We start from the raw sequence: 19,360 nt of genomic DNA on the forward strand, positions 1-19,360 counted from the left end.
GCCCCTCCTCTGTCTTCTTCAGTCATCTTGCTCCAGTCTAGTGATTTTAGGTTCACGTGACCCACCCCTGATCTTTTCTTCTCTTTCAGACAAGCAGATCTTCACATGAAGGAGGCGAAAAAGCTGAAGCAAAAGGCAGAGCTAATGGTCAGTCTTGGCTCTTCACCCGTTTGGGAGAGTGCTTCCTGGGCATGTTTGTGGTCTCATTCCGCCATGTCCCACGTCGCTAAGCACGGCGTGTGCAGGGTGCCCACAGTGGCCCACGGAAGCAGGATCCGCAGGATCTTAATGAGTGAGGGATACAGGATTCTTAGTGAAATTATTTTCTTTGACTCCATTAATTGATCATGGGCAAATAGACAGAGTACCTAGTCGTCACACGTTTTATGTCTAAATGAAGAAAGTTGATCTGCCTGGTAGTGTTTTATTTAACACGAGTGCTTCCTTGTCCCACTGAATCAATTCTTTAGATATGAAAATTGAGTCCTGCTATTGGAAGTCGCTCTGTGTTTACCCTGAAATCTTTTGAAAGGTGAGGTAGCCTATTTGCATTCCAGAATGATCTTCAAGCCCTTGAGACTGACCTGAGGGAGCAGTGGAGCAGTAGAGCAGTGCCATTAGATGAAGTTTTAAGATGAAGGCAGTGATTGCACTGTGGGTAAACATGCTTTGAAACAGTGAACTCTACCTAGTGCTGTTGGACTTTCTGGAAGGTGGTGGTTTTGTTAATTGCATACATAATTAAATATGCTTTTGCATCTCTACTGCACTATAGAGAATGTGTGCCCTTTGTCATAGTTAAACATTTAAACTTAATGTATTCCCCAGACCTAAACCCTGACACACACCATATGTTGAAGTTTGTACCACACGAGAAGAGTGTGGGCTGCCTTTATTCCCCCACATGCAAACCTAACCGCACACTCTGGAGGCCCACAGGGACCTGAATCGGATCCGTCCACAGTGGCCATCAGGCTGTGGCCTGGCGTCTGTTCTCAGGCAGGCTGAGGGGGGCTGGACTGAGACCCTTTTATCAGGCCCCCATTTGTTGGCATACAATATTGGAGCCCTTACGATGCTGGGTACTATAAAGGGGTCAAAGACAAGCCCCTTTAGTCCTGTCCCTGAAGCGACCTGCACAGGATGGCCTGAGTCGGACTAAGAGGACTAAGACGGTGCCAAGCAGGGGTGTCTTTTCAGTCGTCTTCTTCTAGCCTCCCAAGGTTGTTGCTAGGACTCTATGAATCTTTGAGTTATGGAAAAGTAAATAGTCAGTACTTTGTCAGCCAGTTATCTAAAACTTACCTTGACATGGGACACTTTCAGCACTAGATTTCCTCAGTATTCAGACAAGGAAGTATTCTCCAGGGAACTTGGACGAAACCTGAATGGACAGCCGCGAGATGGACACCTTTAAGACACTGCAACTAAAGGACGTATTACAAAGCGGCTGTCCATTTCAGGTTTCTGTCCAAACTGGCACATTTTGAGACTAAAATGAGACATTATTACAATGGGATTCAACAGGCATAGATCAGGACTGTCCTGGACACACTGGGACGTATGTTCATCTTAGGTAGGGAGACGATGTCCCCACGTACAGATTAAAAGCAAAATGAACACCAAGTTCCCTGGGATCGACAGTAAAAAACAATAAAAATAAATAAATAAATAAAAAGGTAAAAAGGTTTATTTTGTCTGATTAAAAAGAGAGAGAGAGAGAGTAGGATTTTATCCCTGTAGGCCCAGGGGGTAACCTTATACACTTAGCCCCGACTTCCAAAGCAGACTAGGCTATCTACTGGGCTCTAAGATACATAAAACAATTATTGTCTGAGATCATATCTAAGATGCTCATAAACCAAAACGTTTTCTACTTACTATAAGATATACTTCAACACACAGAAAGAAATGTGTGTCTGCATTATCCGAGGTGTGTAGAACAATCTCCTCAGGAGAATTATGTAATGAGTAATTAGTGACACTAGCAACAAGGGGACTGCGGACTCATTGCCTTAGTGTGAATGTGTGCTTTAAGGTTTTGAGAGCATCATCCTAATACAAAATTGTTTTCTTTTTCCTACTGAATTCGTGCTAAAAGAACACCGTCAGCAGTCAGAGCCAACAGGCTTTGTCGGTCATTGAGAGTGGGTTTGCTCTCACACGTCTCTGTAGCCAGAATTAAGCGCTGACCGTGGAGGGATGTGACAGTGAGGCATGTGGGTGAGAAACGAGGTAAAAGGCTGTTTTCGGCCTAACAGTGACCATGCTCTTCCACAGACGGACAAGGTTGGGAAGGCTTTTAAGTACTTGGAAGCTGCCTTGTCCTTCATTGAGTGTGGGATTGCCATGGAGTCTGAGAGCCCGGTGTCCAGGTCGGCGTCCAAGTCGGCGTACTCGGTGTACTCAGAAACCGAAGACCTCATTAAGTAAGTGCCAAGTCATTTTGCCGTCCTCTTAAGTGCTTCTCTTTCCTCACCTTTACTGCTGCAATCCGTGCGAACCGTAGTATAAAGACAGCTTAGTAAAGGGGAGCCTTAAAAAAGCTACTGATCCAGGAACTTTTTTTGGCCTGAACTAAAATTATATTCTAGGTGAACGCGAGAGCAGGGGAGCTGCCCCCAACTCCATCCTGTGCCAGGTGCGCTGTGAAATGCCAGACCTTTCAGGGAGAGGTTGGTTTTTCCAGTTTGGCTTTCTTATCAGATGCCCTTTCGTCTCAGTTTAAGCTCCTGTCTTTATTATCTGCGTTTCAACAAGGGGCTCAGTCAGGACACCGGTCTACTTGGGTTCAGGCAGGTGACAGGCCAGAGGAGAGACATGTCCTCACCTAGTTTTCTGAATGCCTTGAATTGTGGCTCTAAAGTTTCATTTTTTTTCTTGCATTGCTCTCATCTCCACATCTTCAAGAAAAATCAATATAAACCGAGACAAATATAATGTCTTTGTGTTGGGGATTTTCCAACTGCTTTTGTTTAACCTGATCTATTTTTATATTTTCCTGTAGATTCATAATGTCATTAAAGTCCTTCTCAGACCCCACAGCACCAACACAAGAGAAAATATTTGCTGTTTTATGGTGAGTACTTTTTTCTTTGTCTAAATAGTATCACATTTGCATTTACATATATATTTTTTTGCTTTTGTATCTTTTGATGTTACAAAAAAGATTTTGAAATTTGTTTGCTTAGCTTGAAAATTACAGTGAAAGGTGATCAATAGAAGATTAAGTTCAAGGGGTTAATCCCACTGATCGTTAAGTATCATGAAATGGCACCATTTTGCTGATGACTCAGTAAGGCTTCGGTCTGGTGGCTCAAGTTATGTCCTTGTGTATTTGTGTTTTTCTGATGACAGTGAAGAGCGCAGTAAGATTAAGATACCCTTCCTCACGTAGAGGAGGAAGCCCAGGGTATCTATCGGTCGGGGTGCGAGGGGTCAGGCGCTGTCCGTGGGGGGGTGACACCCAGCCTCTCTGCCCGTAGCATGCGCTGCCAGTCCGTTCTGAACATGGCCATGTTCCGCTGCAAGAAGGACAGAGCGATGAAGTTCTCCCGCACCCTCAGCGAGCACTTCCAGGGATCCTCCAGGGCCGCGCGGGCGCCTTCCCCGTGCGTGGCAAGGTAACGGGAGTCGGGCTGCAGTCATTGTCAGTATTGGGTCGTTATTTGCCTCTTGCTTTTGCAACCATTTGTGTGTACATGTGACTTTGCCTTTTCAAAAATTGTATCCATCTATGTGCTGACTTGCTCCCTAACTAAATCATTTGCTTATTTCTGTTTGTTTGAGGAATAATTTAGATCAAGATGTTTGCTGATTGGGTAACATAACAAGATAATTGCAAAAACGATCTGCATGGTCAAAAGCTATCTATATGGTCAAAATGTCAAAAGTTTGAGGGTCCTTAGATATGCCCGACACCACAAAACAACTGGGGGCAAAGCCAGGGAAACCAGAGTCCAAGTCCCTTTTCCCTCTGGACATGTCATCTTGGAGCTTTAGTAAACAAGAACTTTCCAGAAACGTGCCCTCAGCCTTTTCCAGGGTCCGTAACAGCGATACTAAGAATGAAAATTATTTTCTCTAGTTAAATTTCCCCCCCACTTTTTGAACTGAAATTGTTCATCTGTACCATAAGACGGTGAAAAACAGTCCTTGTGCAAGTGAAGATAGAATTTCCTTCCCTATAGGACTTGCCTAGTATTGTTTTAATTTGGTTATACTCCTTGAAGGTTCCCTGTTTGACAGGCTTTGCTATTTTAAGAATATCACCCAGAAGACTGCCCCATTTCCAGTACATTCAAAGGAAGCGATTTCCGTCTGGCTTCTCTGATTGAGAAGTAACTGCCTTCCTCTGAAGTTTTTCACTTACTCCCACCTCAGAGAGATTATTCTAAACTAACACATTGTCAGTCTCATCATTTTAGGTAACTCCTTTATTCTTTGTCCAGCCAGTCAACACCACTTTTGTACCAAACCTTGTTTTAGGTACAGAGGATACAGCAGTAAACTGCGCAGGTGGGACTCGCTGTCCTTACGGTGCTTCCACTCTGGTCCTTCGGCATGTCCGTTCTGCTGGGCACACTTAGGGTTCACGCAGCCCAGAGGGCACGTGTGGGCGCAGCCGGGGCTTACGGCGGCTGACCCGCCTTCCCATTTTATATCCGTGAGGTCTAAGTGGTTCACGTGTGTTTCTCTCTTGACCACGTCGAGGTGCTTGTTGGCTCGCATGCGCCGGCGCACAGTCAGGAGGGGCGGAGAGAAGGCCCGAGTCCCTGGTGCGCGTCCGCCCTCCCCAGGCTCTCCGAAGGCTGCGCTGCCATCATTCGTTGACTCAGCAGATGCTTATCAAGGGCCTCCTCTTAGCACCCACTCTGCTCAGCGCTAGAAGTGCAGAGATTAGTAAGAAATGGTCCCTACCTGCCAGGGGCTTGTGACCCAGGAAAAGGAATTAGCGGAAGTGTGAAGTGTGAGAAATGCAATAGATAAGTTAATAAATAAATCAAGTTCAGCGGCAGCCGGGAAGCCCTGATGTACCCCGGGGTCTAGAAGAGTGTCAGTTGCAGAGCAGGTGGCTCCGTTCATGGTCACTGAGTGGATGTGTCAGAGGCGATGGCCAGTGGACAGGGCGCTCTTCCTAGGAGACGCCGGGTGCGTGGAGAGGGAAGGACTCCAGGCCCAGGGAGTAGACGTGAGCGGTGTGGGCAGGCAGGTTTGGAATACAGACTTGCCCCCCTCGTTCTGTGTCCAGTGAAGGACACCTGCCTCCATCTGTTTGGTGGGTCCCATCTCACTGTGTTTGATGAAATAAATTCCCAAACTCCTGGAGGTGCAGGGTGTCTCTTTGACCTTATAGAAGTGATTGTCATTTTGGCTAGGACATTCTGAAACTTTGTGGCTTGGCCTACAGTTCCAGAAACCGGAAATCAGTAATTTGGGTTTAGTGATTAACCAATTCTCTCTGATCTTCCACTTTCCAGAAGCACAGGTACACCATCTCCTCTCTCTCCAGTGCCTTCCGCCAGCTCCGTGGGCTCCCAGTCGAGCGCTGGCAGTGTGGGGAGCAGCGGGATGCCTGCCACCATCCAAAACATGACATCTTCCTACATCACCATTACTTCCCACATCCTTACCGCCTTTGATCTTTGGGAACAGGCCGAGGTCCTTACGAGGAAGAATAAAGGTGAATGGCTCTGTGGTGATGATTACTGGGGCCTGGGGATTGGGAGGGAATAGTGCTGTTTGTGTTTTGTGTTCTGTTTTTTAAAGAACAGGAAATTTGTACCTATCTGCTCTTCTCAAATTTTCTCCGTGCCACCTCATAACCGAGATGTGATTCTTTCCTGAGCTCTGTGGCATGGAGCTGAGTTTCTGTCACTAGATCTTAGCAAAATTGAATTAGACGTGGCTTCAGCGCCTGGCCTCTTCAGAAGTTCTGGCGTCGTCATCTCAGTCCAGGGCGAAACGGCGGCACAAGGGCAAGGCGGCCGACGGGAAAGCAGGGCAGTGCCTGTCCCTGGGCACAGCAGCGTGAGATAGGAAGGAGCGTGGCCTAAAGGCCGGGTGTAATGTTTGTTTCCAGTGTGAGGAAAGATGGTTCTGACAGTGCAGGAGATGCGGTGTAAGTAGCCTTCTTGAAACCTGCGAGACGAAGGTCTTGGAGAAATCCGAGGTTTAGGAGAGGGCGGGGCACGCTCTCGGGAACCGCTGCATGTCAGGCGGTGACCACCACGTGAGCGCTGGGGTGGGAATGCCAGGTTCATGCCGTTAACATAGTTTTTCCCGGCTCTGGCCACTTAATTTCTTCACAGCCTCTTAGAACTTAATTTCTTAGCAAATTAATGATGCTTTTTAAACATGTTGGGTTTTGGGTTTGTTTTTTTTCTTTCATGCATCCATTGATCCAAGAGTATACATTGGGTTTTCTCCAGTGCCAGCCATTATGGATTCAACTCTGAAATAAAACCCAGTTCCTGCCCTTCTGGGCTGGTGGTGTGGAAATGAGCGGGCCGTTACAGTAGACTATGATGTTTTGCTGTGATAGATGAAGTATAGGCTATTTGGGGGTCGTTTCTGGAACCAACCCAAAACAATGACTCTATTGCCATTTTTATTTTCGTGTGTGCAAGTGTGTTTACTCGGTTGTGGTTTTGCTTTGTTTGCAGAGTTCTTTGCTCAGCTCAGCACAAGCGTGTGCACCTTGGCCCTCAATAGTAGCTTGGCAGACCTGGTGCACTACATGAGACAGGGTTTCCAGTGGCTGAAACAAGGAACCAGAACACCCTAACGGAGGCCCAGGCTGATTCGATGCCTTGGGAACTATTTTGCACATTGGAAGCCTCAGAAACAGTCCAGACGTTTGTCTCATCAGGACACGAAACTTGAGAAGCACCATGTGATGGCCAGGACATTTGTCCACTTAAACTCTCAAGAATTGTGTGGTCATCGGTTGCGCGCGATGGTTACGCAGCAGTAGAAATGAGGCTGGCTTCAGAGATGATCGTCGCCTTTCCTAACTGAAGGACGCAGTGCAATGTAGCCTCAAAGGGGTCTATGAATGGTCTAGAAACATTTCCGTATTTTTTAACCAGCAGGATGCGAGTTGCAAATGAAATGAGGAGAAGCAATTTCAGCTCTGAAAGCAAGTTCCCATCATCTCAGCAGCCACACTAGTCCATTCCCAGAAGAAAATATTTTTAACAATGAATTTTGGTGTAGGGTTTTGGGATGATTTTTCTTCTTCTAAGTTTTTGGGAAAATATTTGTTTTGTAAATTCTAGCAGTCATCTATAAAACCTAAATTGTGAAGGACTCCACTGTACCCCACTTTCTGCCAGTGAACAGTTGCTTTGATAATACCAAGTATTGTCATAACTTATGGAATTGAGGGCAGCCCCCGTCGCCCGGAGTACTGCACGCTCCCCCAGCTCTGATTCTTCGCCACCAAGTTGGAAGTCCGCCCAGCTGGAGCAGTGGGAGAGGAGGGGCCGCGGAAGGCAGTCACCAGTGACCGTATTCTGGATTTTCTACCTTGGGGAAGAAGGGAACCAACATTTATGACCAGTTGGCTGAAGGGCTTTCTCATTTGTGTTTAAGTAGAGCTGGAATTTGAGGTGCTGGTCTGTGGTCTACAGTTATGTGGTAACTCCTGTTGTCTAACCAACTCAGAGTTTTGTCAGTGAACAAATGAAATCTACTTAGAGAGGCTATATTTTTGTGCTAAGAATTATTTTATATTTATAGCAAAACTAGACTTTCAGAGCCCTTAATTATCTAGGGGAAATTAACTCCCTGAAAGGATGTGGAGATTGGGGTGATTGATTAGACTTAGAAAAAGTCATCGCCACCTGCCTTCACTCCAGTGTTCTCGGTCAGCTCGTTTTGATGGACTGAGGAGGAACTGTGGCCTCCCCAGACATTGTTATTGCCATATTGTAGACAGTAAGCCAAGTTCGTTTTGAATGATCTCAAAGAACACATCTGAATTCCCACGTACGCATAAGCACAGATTTTCTTTTTTGTTGACACTTTGAAGGTTATTACTGGAAGCATTATTTTGAGTGCAGTGTTTTTAAAAGCCAATTCCTCATCCCTTTTAGAAGTAGAATTTGCACACATTAAAATTGAGGAGTGTGGTCTCTACAGTTGGTTTATTTTCCTCCCTCACCCATTCTGCCCCCGACACGTTTCCTACAAGCATGCTGACGTTTTCCTGTTAGTGGGGAAGGGGGTGAACACCACCTTTACTTATAGTGAAGGCTGAGGTCCACGTGGTGACTGTCAGAACCTTCTTGGTAATCTGGCTGATGCAAAAGGAGACGTGCAAAAGACGGGGTGAAGCTGTGCAGACCGTGCGAAGCTGTCTTTCACCGTCTACCCAGCCTGCTCTTTTGTCATCACGGACTAGCTAGGGCAGAGGCCTGTTACCTCGTGTTTAGGTTAAAGCCAGAGAATTAACAGCAGTAGTAATATCTGAGCATGAACTTCATGTGTGGTCTTGATGTTCTAGAGCAAAGCCATGGTCCTTTTTAAATTACTCATTTAAAAAGCACCCTGTTGTTAAATGAACAGTAATTGCCTGGTAGGTTGTATGCTTGTGACATCGTGTGTCCTCTTATGTGTAGGAGACAAGGTCCCAGAATCAGATGTGTCTAATTATTTAACATCACCTTTTTCTCCCTTGGCCAGTTCCTGCCCCCCCACCCCCCCGGCACCACTCCCCAGTGTAAGCCCCCCCCCCCCCCCCCCCCCGTCAGTTTGGAAGGACACCTTCTCTGCGACGGGTCCTGATCTGGGAAGACTGTTGCCAGAGTGAGCGTGTCCTGTCAGCAAGTCACGGGCTCCCTTGACTGAGGGCATTTCCAGCTTGAGTTCTGAGCAATGCTGAAACAAGTGATTGCTGTTTGAGAATAAGTGGCCTTATTCTTTGTGATTTTCCCCCCCCAACTTTTATATTAAAATTGTACTTGCCCCTTGAAAAACTAACAGTTTTGCAGAGATCAGTTTGTACTGTTTTGATCATGGACTGTTCTGATTCTTACTGCAATGTGCACTGTTCCTGAAAGAGAATCCCTGGTGCCCACTCTTTAAACAGTGTGTGTAAAAGGTAGTGGCTCGATGAATCCTTCACGTTCATCAGATCTCTTGGCTGTTACAGTTGTATATAGAAATCAAAAGGCTTTGTAAAACCTTTGCACTTTTTTGCTACATGCTTAAATTCCGAAAGGCCAAAATTTGTAATGAGGTAGATAAATTGAAAGGACTGGGTCTAAAATTAAGCCTTTGAATGTGTGATAACAGCATAGTACGCACTTCGCAGTGAGACGTACAAAACGTCCTGAGTGAAAGCTGAGTGGGAAATCTCACCTTTGGCTCTACAGTTCATGTGTGTTTCTTAGGAAACCGACGAACACTGTTTTCTTTTTAAAATGTTGACTGTTCCTGCCCTGTCTGGAGGTGCCGACTGAACTTGATGTTTTACTGAGGGCCCTGCTAAACGGTGGGAGACCCTTCCCTGAGATTCAGATTGCAGCGGGGTCAGAGCGGGGAGGTGCGGGCCACGTGCCAGCGTGGTGCGGTCGGCCCACGGGGCTGGAGCCGCAGCGGGAGAGGGACGTCCGGTAATCTAATTCATCACATATTGAAGGGGGAAAGCATCTGATTGCTCTGAACAAATGGACCTTTATTTTATAGATCTGTTTTGACCAAAATGTTTATTTCCCTCAGACAAATGCGACCACATTTATCTCCCTTGTTCTATATCCTTTAATTCCCGATCTCAGGATATTTAAAAGCTAAAAAACCACCTCCTCCTGACTGAAAATTTGCCTTAATTGGAACCTTAAATATTAATGTTAGTAAGATCAGGAGCTTACTATTTTATTATGATTCTTGTTCAGTAATTTTTAGCCGTAAAAGACACTCTCTGCTCTGATACATGAAAGGAGGTGTGCGTGTGTGTGCGTGTACATACACACACACACACTAGGAGGCTGCTCGAATTGGACGTATCTATTGTGCCTTTCGGTGACCAAACCTAATTTGGGAATAGTGCTGTGTTTGTTTTGCCGTGGCTCTGCGAGATGTTCCGTGGGTCTCACACCTTTTTTTCTTCTGCTTCATGAAGTTTGAGGTGTATTTGTGCATCTTACGGTGAATGAATCCAATGAGGCTTGATTCCCGACGCCCACCACAGAGTGTACTTCCTTCTTAAGGTTTCCTTTCCCAGACACTACACAGAACCTTTGAGAAGCTCTGCCACCCCCCCCCCCCGGCCCTCCCCCCGCTGGCCCGCAGTGTTGAAGTCCGCGGAACATCTGCGCTTCTTTCCGAAACACACACCAGCACTTGCTGGCCGGGAAGTGAGCTGCACGCGGTGCGGAGGGGCCAGGACGAGGGCAGAACCTGCTCCTTTCCCGCCTCCAGTGGGCTGCCGCTTTGTTCTTGGTCCTGTTTAGAATTTATGGATGTAGGTTTTCCTGTGCCTTTTTTTTTTTTTCATCTTTTGTCATTTTGTTTGTGGGAGGTGGAGTGACAGGTTAGCGTGGTGTTGGGGATTTTCCTCCAAACATCGGAAGCGGTGTTTCTACCATATAAATCTCAAATGCACAATCTAGTTGTGTTGGTTTCTTAGTCACTGAGAATGGATTGTGACCGCTGGCCACGTTCTTTAGTTTTTATTTATGATGAGTTGACAAGCACCATCTACCACCTTTCTCAAGGTGGCTGTAAATTGCCTGTTGTCCTGGAGAGAGATCACTCCATATTCTGTCCCCCCGTGCGCCAGAGATCAACAGGTACTGTGATGGGTAGAGAAGGGCCTGCGTTTCTGCACCCAAAGGGCAGGAAGGAGACACACAGCTCTCCGTGGGCCTGGCTGGCACCCGGCCGGGAAGGGCAAGGGAATGAGACCACTGGCAGTGAGGCGGCCCCGCTGCGCCGGGCGGACCGGCGGCGGCCGGCCTGGGAAGGTAACTTGCTTTGCTTAAAAGTAGATGTTTAAGCGACGCTTAACACGGGCAGTATTAACTTCGCCTCCTGGTCAGGCCGTCAACATGTATTGTTAAAATTACTGCACATCCCCCTCAGATAACAAGTATACACTGTTCATGTCGGTGTGTGTGTGTGTGTGTTTATACGCGTGCGTCCCAAATCTTGTTTCAATTTTTTTTTTTTCCTGAATGTGATTACGTTTTGGATGATAACCTGAGCAGGGTTGCCTTTTTTTTTTTATTTATTGCCATTATATATTATATTATATTATATTTTTTGCTTTCTTATAACTTTAGAGTAAAGTCAAATCTTGGTATTATTAAAGTTGTTTTAAAAATAAATAAATTGTCCAGTTGGTCAGTGAAGATCACTGGTCTGTCTCTAAAATAATATGATCTTTTCTTTGATTATTGTGGAATAATGTGCCAGCTGTGTAGTCCACACAGTGACTGTATGTCGGGTAGGGAAGCAGCGATGCTCTCCACGGGAAGTTGTGCAACACGGATAAAGGAGACTCCATGCGTTTTATCTATTTCAGCAATGGAACTGCAGCCTGGGGCTTTTGTGAATACAATTTAGCTGCCTTGTATAGTCCTTTGAAAGAGACGTGATCTGTGAGAATTATAGTTTTATAGTTTGTTTTCTTTTTTTAGAAGAAAAATTTGCAAAAGATCTTTCCAAAGAGAATGTGCCACAGATCTTTTGTTTGTTCTCTGTAATGAGGATTAATTGCTGTTTAAAAAAAAGTGTAATTGATTTGTTCACTTTCAAATTCTTTCCTTTTCACAAGAGGATCGAGCTGTAAAAAAAAAAAAAAAAATTAATAAAAATTTAGAGAAATCATTGGGGTTGAATCATGCTTCTATTTTGCATGAATAAAAATTTTCTAAAATCATTATTTTATCATCTGTAGCCAAGGAGAGTCTCCCTTGGGGTAAGGTACCCTCATTCACAATACGTATTTATTGTTAAAATGGGAAAAGTATGGTCAGAGGGTCGCTCGCCCTGCTGTCCAGTTGGCTTTTAAGCTCTTGCCGGGTGTGACAGCGCGGCCTTTTCCCCTCTAACATCTGCCGGGCACGCCGTGAGCGGCCTGCCCGGTGCCCGCTTCCCGGCCGCGTGGACACATTTGTAGGAGGCTGGTATTGAAAGGGCCGGGAAGGCCCGTGGCCGCGCCCCGCTCTGCCCCTCAGAGAAATGCGCTACCTCGGTGGCCTTGAGCGTCAGGAAGGACCTGGCTTCCCGAACTTGAATCCTGGCTCTCCAGGTTGCTGGGTGGCATCCCTGGGTGTCTTTTCTCATTTACCAGCTGTTGATTTGGTACCTACCCAGGAAACGTGAGGATGCACTAGGCGATGTGTGGAAAGCGCTCAGCGCCGTGCCTGGCACCAACCCCAGAACTGCTGCTGGCTGTTGTAACGGACCCCTCACTGCTCCGTGATGTCCTCCCGCCTCTGACACCGAGAAGGACCCCACTTCTTCCTCTTTAGTTTGTTCCCCCTTACGTGGGGGTGGCTTCTACTTAAATCAGTCCCAGTGATCAAGTGGGGCGCGGGCTCGCAGTAAGTAAAGCAGCAGTAACTGGTGAGCAGGCAGAGGTGACGGGGGAAGGGGGAGTTTGGTCTTGAAGCTATAGGGGGGAGAGACCTGAAAGATGGGTTGCAAAAATCTCTTCTGGGCTTGCATCTTTCTCACAAAAACGTTTGTGCCTTCCCTTGTTTGCTGCGAACTTTCAGTAGTAGTTGCCCATTGTGTAGTTGTACCAGTTTTAACCAACCCCCTAGTTAGACACTGAGATTGTTTCTAATTTGGAGACATTTTAAATATATATATATATCTTTATTGATTTCAGAGAGAGAGAGGGAGGGAGAGAGAAACATCAACCATGAGAGTCATTGATTGGCTGCAGCCCGCAACCCGGGCATGTGCCCTGACCGGGAATCGAACCCTGACCGCCTGGATCCCAGGTGGACGCTCAACCGCTGAGCCACGCCCGGCTGGGTTAATCTGGGGACATTTTAAAGAATGCTTCCACCACCATCCCTGAAGCAAACCACTTGAGCAGATTGAATAATATTTCACCTTATTTTCTTTATGTAAATGTGCGCATGTGCATGTTTATGCTGAGCTCTAGCTTGCCCCTAAAACTTCATGCATTTCCTAGGACATTTTCCAACACACCACCATATGGTCTAAGAAAATTTCTCAACATCTCATATTTAGTCTGTATTCAAACTTCTGCAACTGTCCCCCCACAGGTCTTGCAGCTTGCTTTTTGGAGCAGAATGCAGTCATTTCGTGCATTACATTTAGCTGTTATGTCTCTTTAGTCTTAATCTAGAACAAAACAAAAAACTTTTTTTTTTTTAACTATAATCTACATGTTGGATTTCTGTTTCCCTAAGTGTTCCCTAATACATTCTTCTGTCTCCTGTATTTCCTGCAAACTGGGTTAGGTTAGAGGCTTGATGGTATTTGGCAAGAGTCCTTCAGAGGGGATGCTGTGTACTCTGTCGCATCGCATCGGGGGCACCGAAATCCCTGTTAATGCTGAGTCTTGGGTTGAGGTGATCAGCAGAGCGCTGTGCACAGGCTCGTCCCTGTTCCAGCAGCCTCTTCAGGCGGCGATTCCAGCACCAGCCATGACCGTGCCTTTGCGAGCCGCGCTGTTGTTCAGGAAATGCAAAGGGGAAGAATCGCCCCACTTGACAGGTGGGAAACGGTGTCTTCTGATGTTTTCATTTACATTTTTATTTCTGTGGTACCGAGTCTGTTTTTTTGTCAGATACCACGTTGCGGTTTGCGTGCGTGGGTTATGTGCCCGTGTGGCAGGCCCGGAGTGCCCGACTTGATGCTGGGAGGTCTTCACCTCAGTCACGAACACACTGGGGAGGTCCTGTTAATGAAAAGGGACGCTGAGCGGGGGAGAGGTGATGATTCTTCCAGGCTCTTCGTCTTTGTCCTCCTGACTTATGTATTCAGGACAGTAACTCTATTGTAACTATTTCTCTCCAGATTTTTTGCTTTTCATGACGGCATTTTTTGAGTTTGTTATGTAGCCGACCTCTATCAATGGCTCTGCAGTTTGTTTTTGGTGTCTCAAGTGGGAAAGGGCCGTGAGTCGGGTTTACTGCCACTGAGGAACGGCAGCAACTCGGAGGTGAGCAGTAATTTCCCGTCGTGTCCTGTCCTCGGTCGTTTTATAAGCAAGTATTGAGGCACTTTGGAGCCTGGATTATTTAAATAGATACTTGCTCACTATTTGCCAGGGTTGTTGGGATCATGAATTGTCACAATCCAGGTTACTTTTAATCAGAACATCTAGGTGGCACTTAGAACCCTCCAGTCTGGTCCAAACAACTTTGCTGTTACTTTGGTTGTGGCAAGAGAAGTATACACGTCTAGAACAGGACTAATTCAGTGTCTGTGGCTTCCCTGTTCTATTGATTTTAGAAAGGAAGCGGGGAGGGGGGAAGAGAGAAACATTGATGAGAGAGAATCATCGATCGGCTGCCTCCTGCACGTCCCCGCCTGGGGATCGAGCCTGAAACTCGGGCATGTGCCCTGACCAGGAATCAAATTGGTGACCTCTTGGTGCATGGGTCACTACTCAACCACTGAGCAACACCAGCCCGGTGGTTTCCCTGTTTGAATCTGGCTGAAAGCAAGACTGTAGTGAGACACCATGACTCTGATAATAAAGACCTGTATCCTTCTCATAGACTGGAGGGCGGACCTTGAAGTACTTTCCAAACAGATGATTCCATTTTAGATTGAGAAGACTGTGTGCCTGCCTGGGATAAGTGCTTTAAATCACCCTTCTCTACAACTGGGGCCCAGGCTTAACGTCTCATTTACCTTATTTCCTGTGTGGGAGGCAGAAAGAATTACACGTTTGTATTTCCACTGGTGAATATTCCTGTAAGTTACCACCTAAGCAACAACGCACACACTGGTACGTGCACACATATATTTCTACATCTGTGGGTACTACTGGACATGGAAAACCAACTGTACGCGACAGCATGGGCTTTAGAAAAATGTCTTTAATTAACTACCCAAATCCATGCTTTTCCATCTTTGTCCTGCAGTCTTCAGAGAAGCTCCTCCTGCAGGTAGGGCTGGTACCCAGGATTGCCACGGAGGAACTAACCAGCGTCTCAAGGGAGCAAGTAAGTCACCTGGCGGGCGGTGTGCAGAGGCTCCAAGCCTACATATACATGAGAATCATTTTGGAATAAAAAAAAAATACTGTTTTCAAATTGATTTACAAATAGTTTAGTTTTAAAAAGAATCAAATGACACAAAAGCATATAGAGCAAAAGGTACAGAGTAAGTCAGTCCCCTTCCTTCCCCTCCCCCCAGAATTAACAGCCATTGAGTTCGGTGCATCTTCTTCAGAACTTCTGTGCACTTAGCATTGTTTTTCCCTTTTTATTTCCCTACTTTCCTACTGCTTTTAGCAATTTCAATGTTTCTTTTTTTAGTCAATCTAGCTAAAGGTTTGTCACTTACGTTGCTTTTTTCAAAGAACCGACTTTTATTGATTCCTGTTTTTTCTGTCCGCTTTTCGCCACTCTAACCTTTATTTCCTGCCATCTGCTAGCTGAGTTTAGCTTGCTCTCCTTTTCTAGCTCCTTAAGATCTAGTTAGGTTACTGATTTGAGATCTTTTTTCTTAATGTGTGCATTTATATTTACAAGTTTCCCTCTTAGCACTGCTTTCACTATATCCCATGTTGTGCTGTGTTTTTACCATTTGTCTCCAGGTATTTTCACATTTCCCTTGGCTGAAAGCAGTCGACTGGTGCCTTACATGGGTAGGGCTCAGATTAGGAGGAACCGTGAAACCCAGAGCTTGAGACTTTGTACTATAAGCAGTGCACTTTGCTTTAAAAAGATGTGTTTATACATATATGCATAACCCATGGACACAGACAATAGTGTGGTGAAGGCCCGAGGGGGCTTATGCGGGGTGGAGGGGATCAATAGGGGAAAAGGGGGGGCATCTGTATGTTTTCAACAATAAAGATATTTTTAAAAAGTGTGTTCATATGAAATTTTAAAACCCATATGAGGTTTTAAAATTTTGTGTTCGTGTTCCCCCAAAATTCGTATGTTAAACCGTAACCCCCAATGGGATGGGATTAGAAGGTGTGATCTTTGGGATATAATTAGGTTTAGATGAGGGTGGAGGCCCCATAATGAGACTTGTGTCCTTTATAAGAAGAGCAAGAGCCTGGAGCGCTCTGCCCCCAGGTGTAAGGCAGTCTGGAAGAGGGCCCTCTGGAGAACCTGACCGTGCTGGCACCCTGATCTGGGACTCCCAAGCCTCCAGGACTATGAGAAATAAATATTCATCGTTTAAGCCACCCAATCAATGGTATTTCGTTACAGCAGTTTCCCAAACTAAGACATCTTGGAAATGTCTCTTCCCCCAGTGTCAAATACAAACATTCTCTTCAAACCATGAACTAGGAAACTGACCAGATATAATAAGAAATATGTTCAAAAAGTGCCATCTCCTCCCAGCGCAGACCTCATGCCTGGAGACACTGGGTGTGTGCTCTCGGGGCTCAGTCCCCCCACAGGCCCAGAGTCCCTCTGCCATTGGCCTCAGGCAGCTTTGTGATGAATGATGGGAACAAGAATCAGGAAAAATCCCAAATAATCTAAAGCTACACCTAAAGGAACAATCAAAACCCAAAGTAACTAGAAGGAAGGAAAGATCAGAGCAGAAAAATGAGTGAAACTAAGCTGGCTCCTTGAAAGAATTAAAAAAATTGACCAGCTTTTAGCAAGACTCATCAAGCAAAAAGAACACAAAATCCGAAATGAAAAGAGATTACAACATCACAGAAATACAAAAGATTACTAAAGAGTGCTGTGAACAATTATATGCCAGCAAACTGGACCATCTAGAAGAAACAGGTACATTTCTAGAAAACTTCCAAGACTAAACAAGCAAGAAACTGAGAATCTGAACAGCATTTACCAGCAATGAAATTAAAGCAGTAATCAAAACCCATAGACACAGACAAGTGTGGTGACGGCCAGAGGGAAGGGGGCCTGGGCTGGGTGGAGGAGAGGGTGGTGAGATAGATGATAAAGGTGAGGGGGACTGAAGTCAATAACAGTGATAAGACTGCAGAATGACAGAGGTTCCTAGAATTCGTGCGTGATCACACTGTAAGGTATAAGAATGTCAAATCACTATACTGAACACCTGAAACTAACATAACTGATACAGTATTGTATGCCAGCTATGCTTAAATTAAAAAGAAACATTTAACCATTCTTAATTATGCTTGAGACAATTAGTAAAACTGGATTGTGAATAGGAATTAGAAAGGTTTTATAAAATGGAACTTGAGAAGCCCTGAGAATCTGCAATCACTAGAAACTTAGTGACTAAGCACAATGGGGGGGGGTGTCCTTGTCTGGTGCTGCCTGACGGGATGCCCTGTAGATTTCCTCCATTTACCCACACTGATTAGTTCACTAATGAACGAAGATACTAGTTCACGCTAGTGACTGCTGAAATTGACAGATTTTTTCCCTTATTTGTATTTTCTTCATGAGGGCATTCTTTAAAGAAAAGTTTAATAAATATAAAAGTAAGATTTAGTGTGATAAACCTGGAAAGAAACTAGCATAAAACAATTTTTTAAGTAAAAAACAAGGTAAACTTTAAAAGTTGAATTCTTAGCCTATACAAAATAACAGGCAACAGCACGAATTCCCCCAGGGTCTCCTCCAAGTTGGAGAGTAGAGGACTGAACAAAACTTTAGCTCAGAAACTGGTGACTTTGAAGGCTGAATGTCTTGGCCCGGCTGCACGCCTATCACTTTCACAACAGCGTCTGAACAATACAACAAACCAGAAGTCAAAACAGCAATCAACTTCTACCTGGAGCAAGGTACCTGAATGTCTGGTGCTGTATTTCCTCACCTGTAACAAAAAGGAAGGAGTTGGCATGGCCGGCGTGGCTCAGCGGTTGACCGTCAACCTAGGATCCAGGAGATTGTGGTTCGATTCCCGGTCAGGGCACATATCCTGGTTGCTGGCTTGACCCCCAGGAGGGGGTGTGCAGGAGGCAGCCCATCAGTGACTCCCATCATTGATGTTTCTCTCTCTCTACCTTTAAAATCAAGAAAACATTTTGAAAGAATTCATCTAAAAAAAACGGAAGGAGTTGGAATATATGTTATCCTAAAGTCTATGTAGTAAAAATATTTGCAATCAAATATCTCCCTATTAAATATATGTTAAAGGGATACACAGAACTTACTAAAAAGACCACTCTTTCAATTATTTGGGATAGGGAGGAGGGGCTCTAAGCATTTGTTACCATTGTTCAAAACATTTATAACTGTCCTTAAGTCTATTTGCAGAACTAGATGTGCAAGCATACAGACTCCTCCTTACTAGTTGTCCCTATTAAACAATTCCAGTATCTTCCTAAATTGTTTTGTTTTGGCAACACTGGTAGAATCGCTGGGTTAATCAAAATCTCCACTTTAAAAAGCAATGTTTATCATAGCAACATTTTAAAAGTTCTGATACATGTTAAAAATTATTTTAACCTTAGAATAACTCAGTTTTCTCTCATATCCAATGCTTATCCTGAAGTTGAATAAACTTCCTCCTGTCCAAACCCTGTACCTCTTTACCCACCATACTTACTATGGGGCAGAATTACGTGTACCAAAATGCCACAGAGATGGGTGACGTGGCCCGCTTCCTCTGCCTCGATATGACTGGAGCAGGAAATCAGCTGTGGCCAGGTCCATCCTTCATGCTCTCTGCTGTTGTGCTCAAGCATTTGAATGTGGATATATTTGTGTGTATGGGTACATACACATCTATACATGGTCATTTGATAGACGTATGTCAGGACAGTAAAACACATTGCTAAGACACAGGAAGTCAGGAAAACTTCACTCACACACATTTTCTCCACTTTCTAAAAAACAAGTGAGATATCCTGTTTAAAGCAGAACTTGTAAATTCTTACTTTAGACCATTAAATATTTTATTTTACTACCCTAATTTCCTGAAGCCACATCTTTTACTTACCCTTTTGCATTCCTTAAGGAGTAAATGCCTGGCCAGGTTCCTTCCTTGCTCACTTCCTCACTGTTTCTAATGTGCACTGCGCTCTCCACGTTCCGCAGAGCCCTAGGAGCCTGGGGGCAGCTGAGAGCCATTCTCCTAAATTTTCACCTCTCTGCAGGCACATTTACAGAGCGTTAGCTAGGAATACCAAAGAGCCACCAGACATTCCATTTGTGTGCAATTCATTAAAAAAGAATTTACATTCATTTCACTCTTAAGAACTATTTACCCTTCTGGTTCTGGTTTGTTT

The 19,360-nt window shown here is 45.1% G+C and overlaps 1 protein-coding gene and 1 long non-coding RNA gene across 5 annotated transcripts in view; one reads left to right on the forward strand and one right to left on the reverse strand.

The window, feature by feature from the left end:
• Positions 1–16,848, forward strand: part of AFF1 (ALF transcription elongation factor 1) — a 182,639-nt gene extending 165,791 nt beyond the window's left edge. For 3 of the 4 annotated variants that reach the window (XR_014000042.1, XR_014000043.1, XR_014000044.1), the window contains 7 exons: positions 90–147; positions 2,281–2,429; positions 3,008–3,079; positions 3,486–3,623; positions 5,481–5,683; positions 6,666–8,687; positions 8,731–16,848. Coding sequence is in view for 1 of the 4 variants with exons in the window: in XM_081154619.1 (XP_081010745.1) it covers positions 90–147; positions 2,281–2,429; positions 3,008–3,079; positions 3,486–3,623; positions 5,481–5,683; positions 6,666–6,787 (742 nt within the window). In the remaining 3 variants the exon portion in view is untranslated. Of the gene's footprint in view, positions 1–89; positions 148–2,280; positions 2,430–3,007; positions 3,080–3,485; positions 3,624–5,480; positions 5,684–6,665; positions 8,703–8,730 lie in introns of those variants that run through there. The other variant, XM_081154619.1, reaches the window with a different exon arrangement.
• Positions 15,021–18,793, reverse strand: LOC308565471. The gene is made up of 3 exons (XR_014000052.1): positions 18,679–18,793; positions 17,944–18,133; positions 15,021–15,202 (listed from the first exon to the last, which is right to left on the reverse strand). It is a non-coding gene; the product is annotated as an uncharacterized lncRNA (long non-coding RNA).
• Between the last annotated feature and the right edge of the window lie 567 nt (positions 18,794–19,360).

This window comes from Miniopterus schreibersii (genome assembly GCF_964146895.1).
Source record: "Miniopterus schreibersii genome assembly, chromosome: 1".
In the NCBI taxonomy this organism is placed as follows: domain Eukaryota; kingdom Metazoa; phylum Chordata; class Mammalia; order Chiroptera; family Miniopteridae; genus Miniopterus; species Miniopterus schreibersii.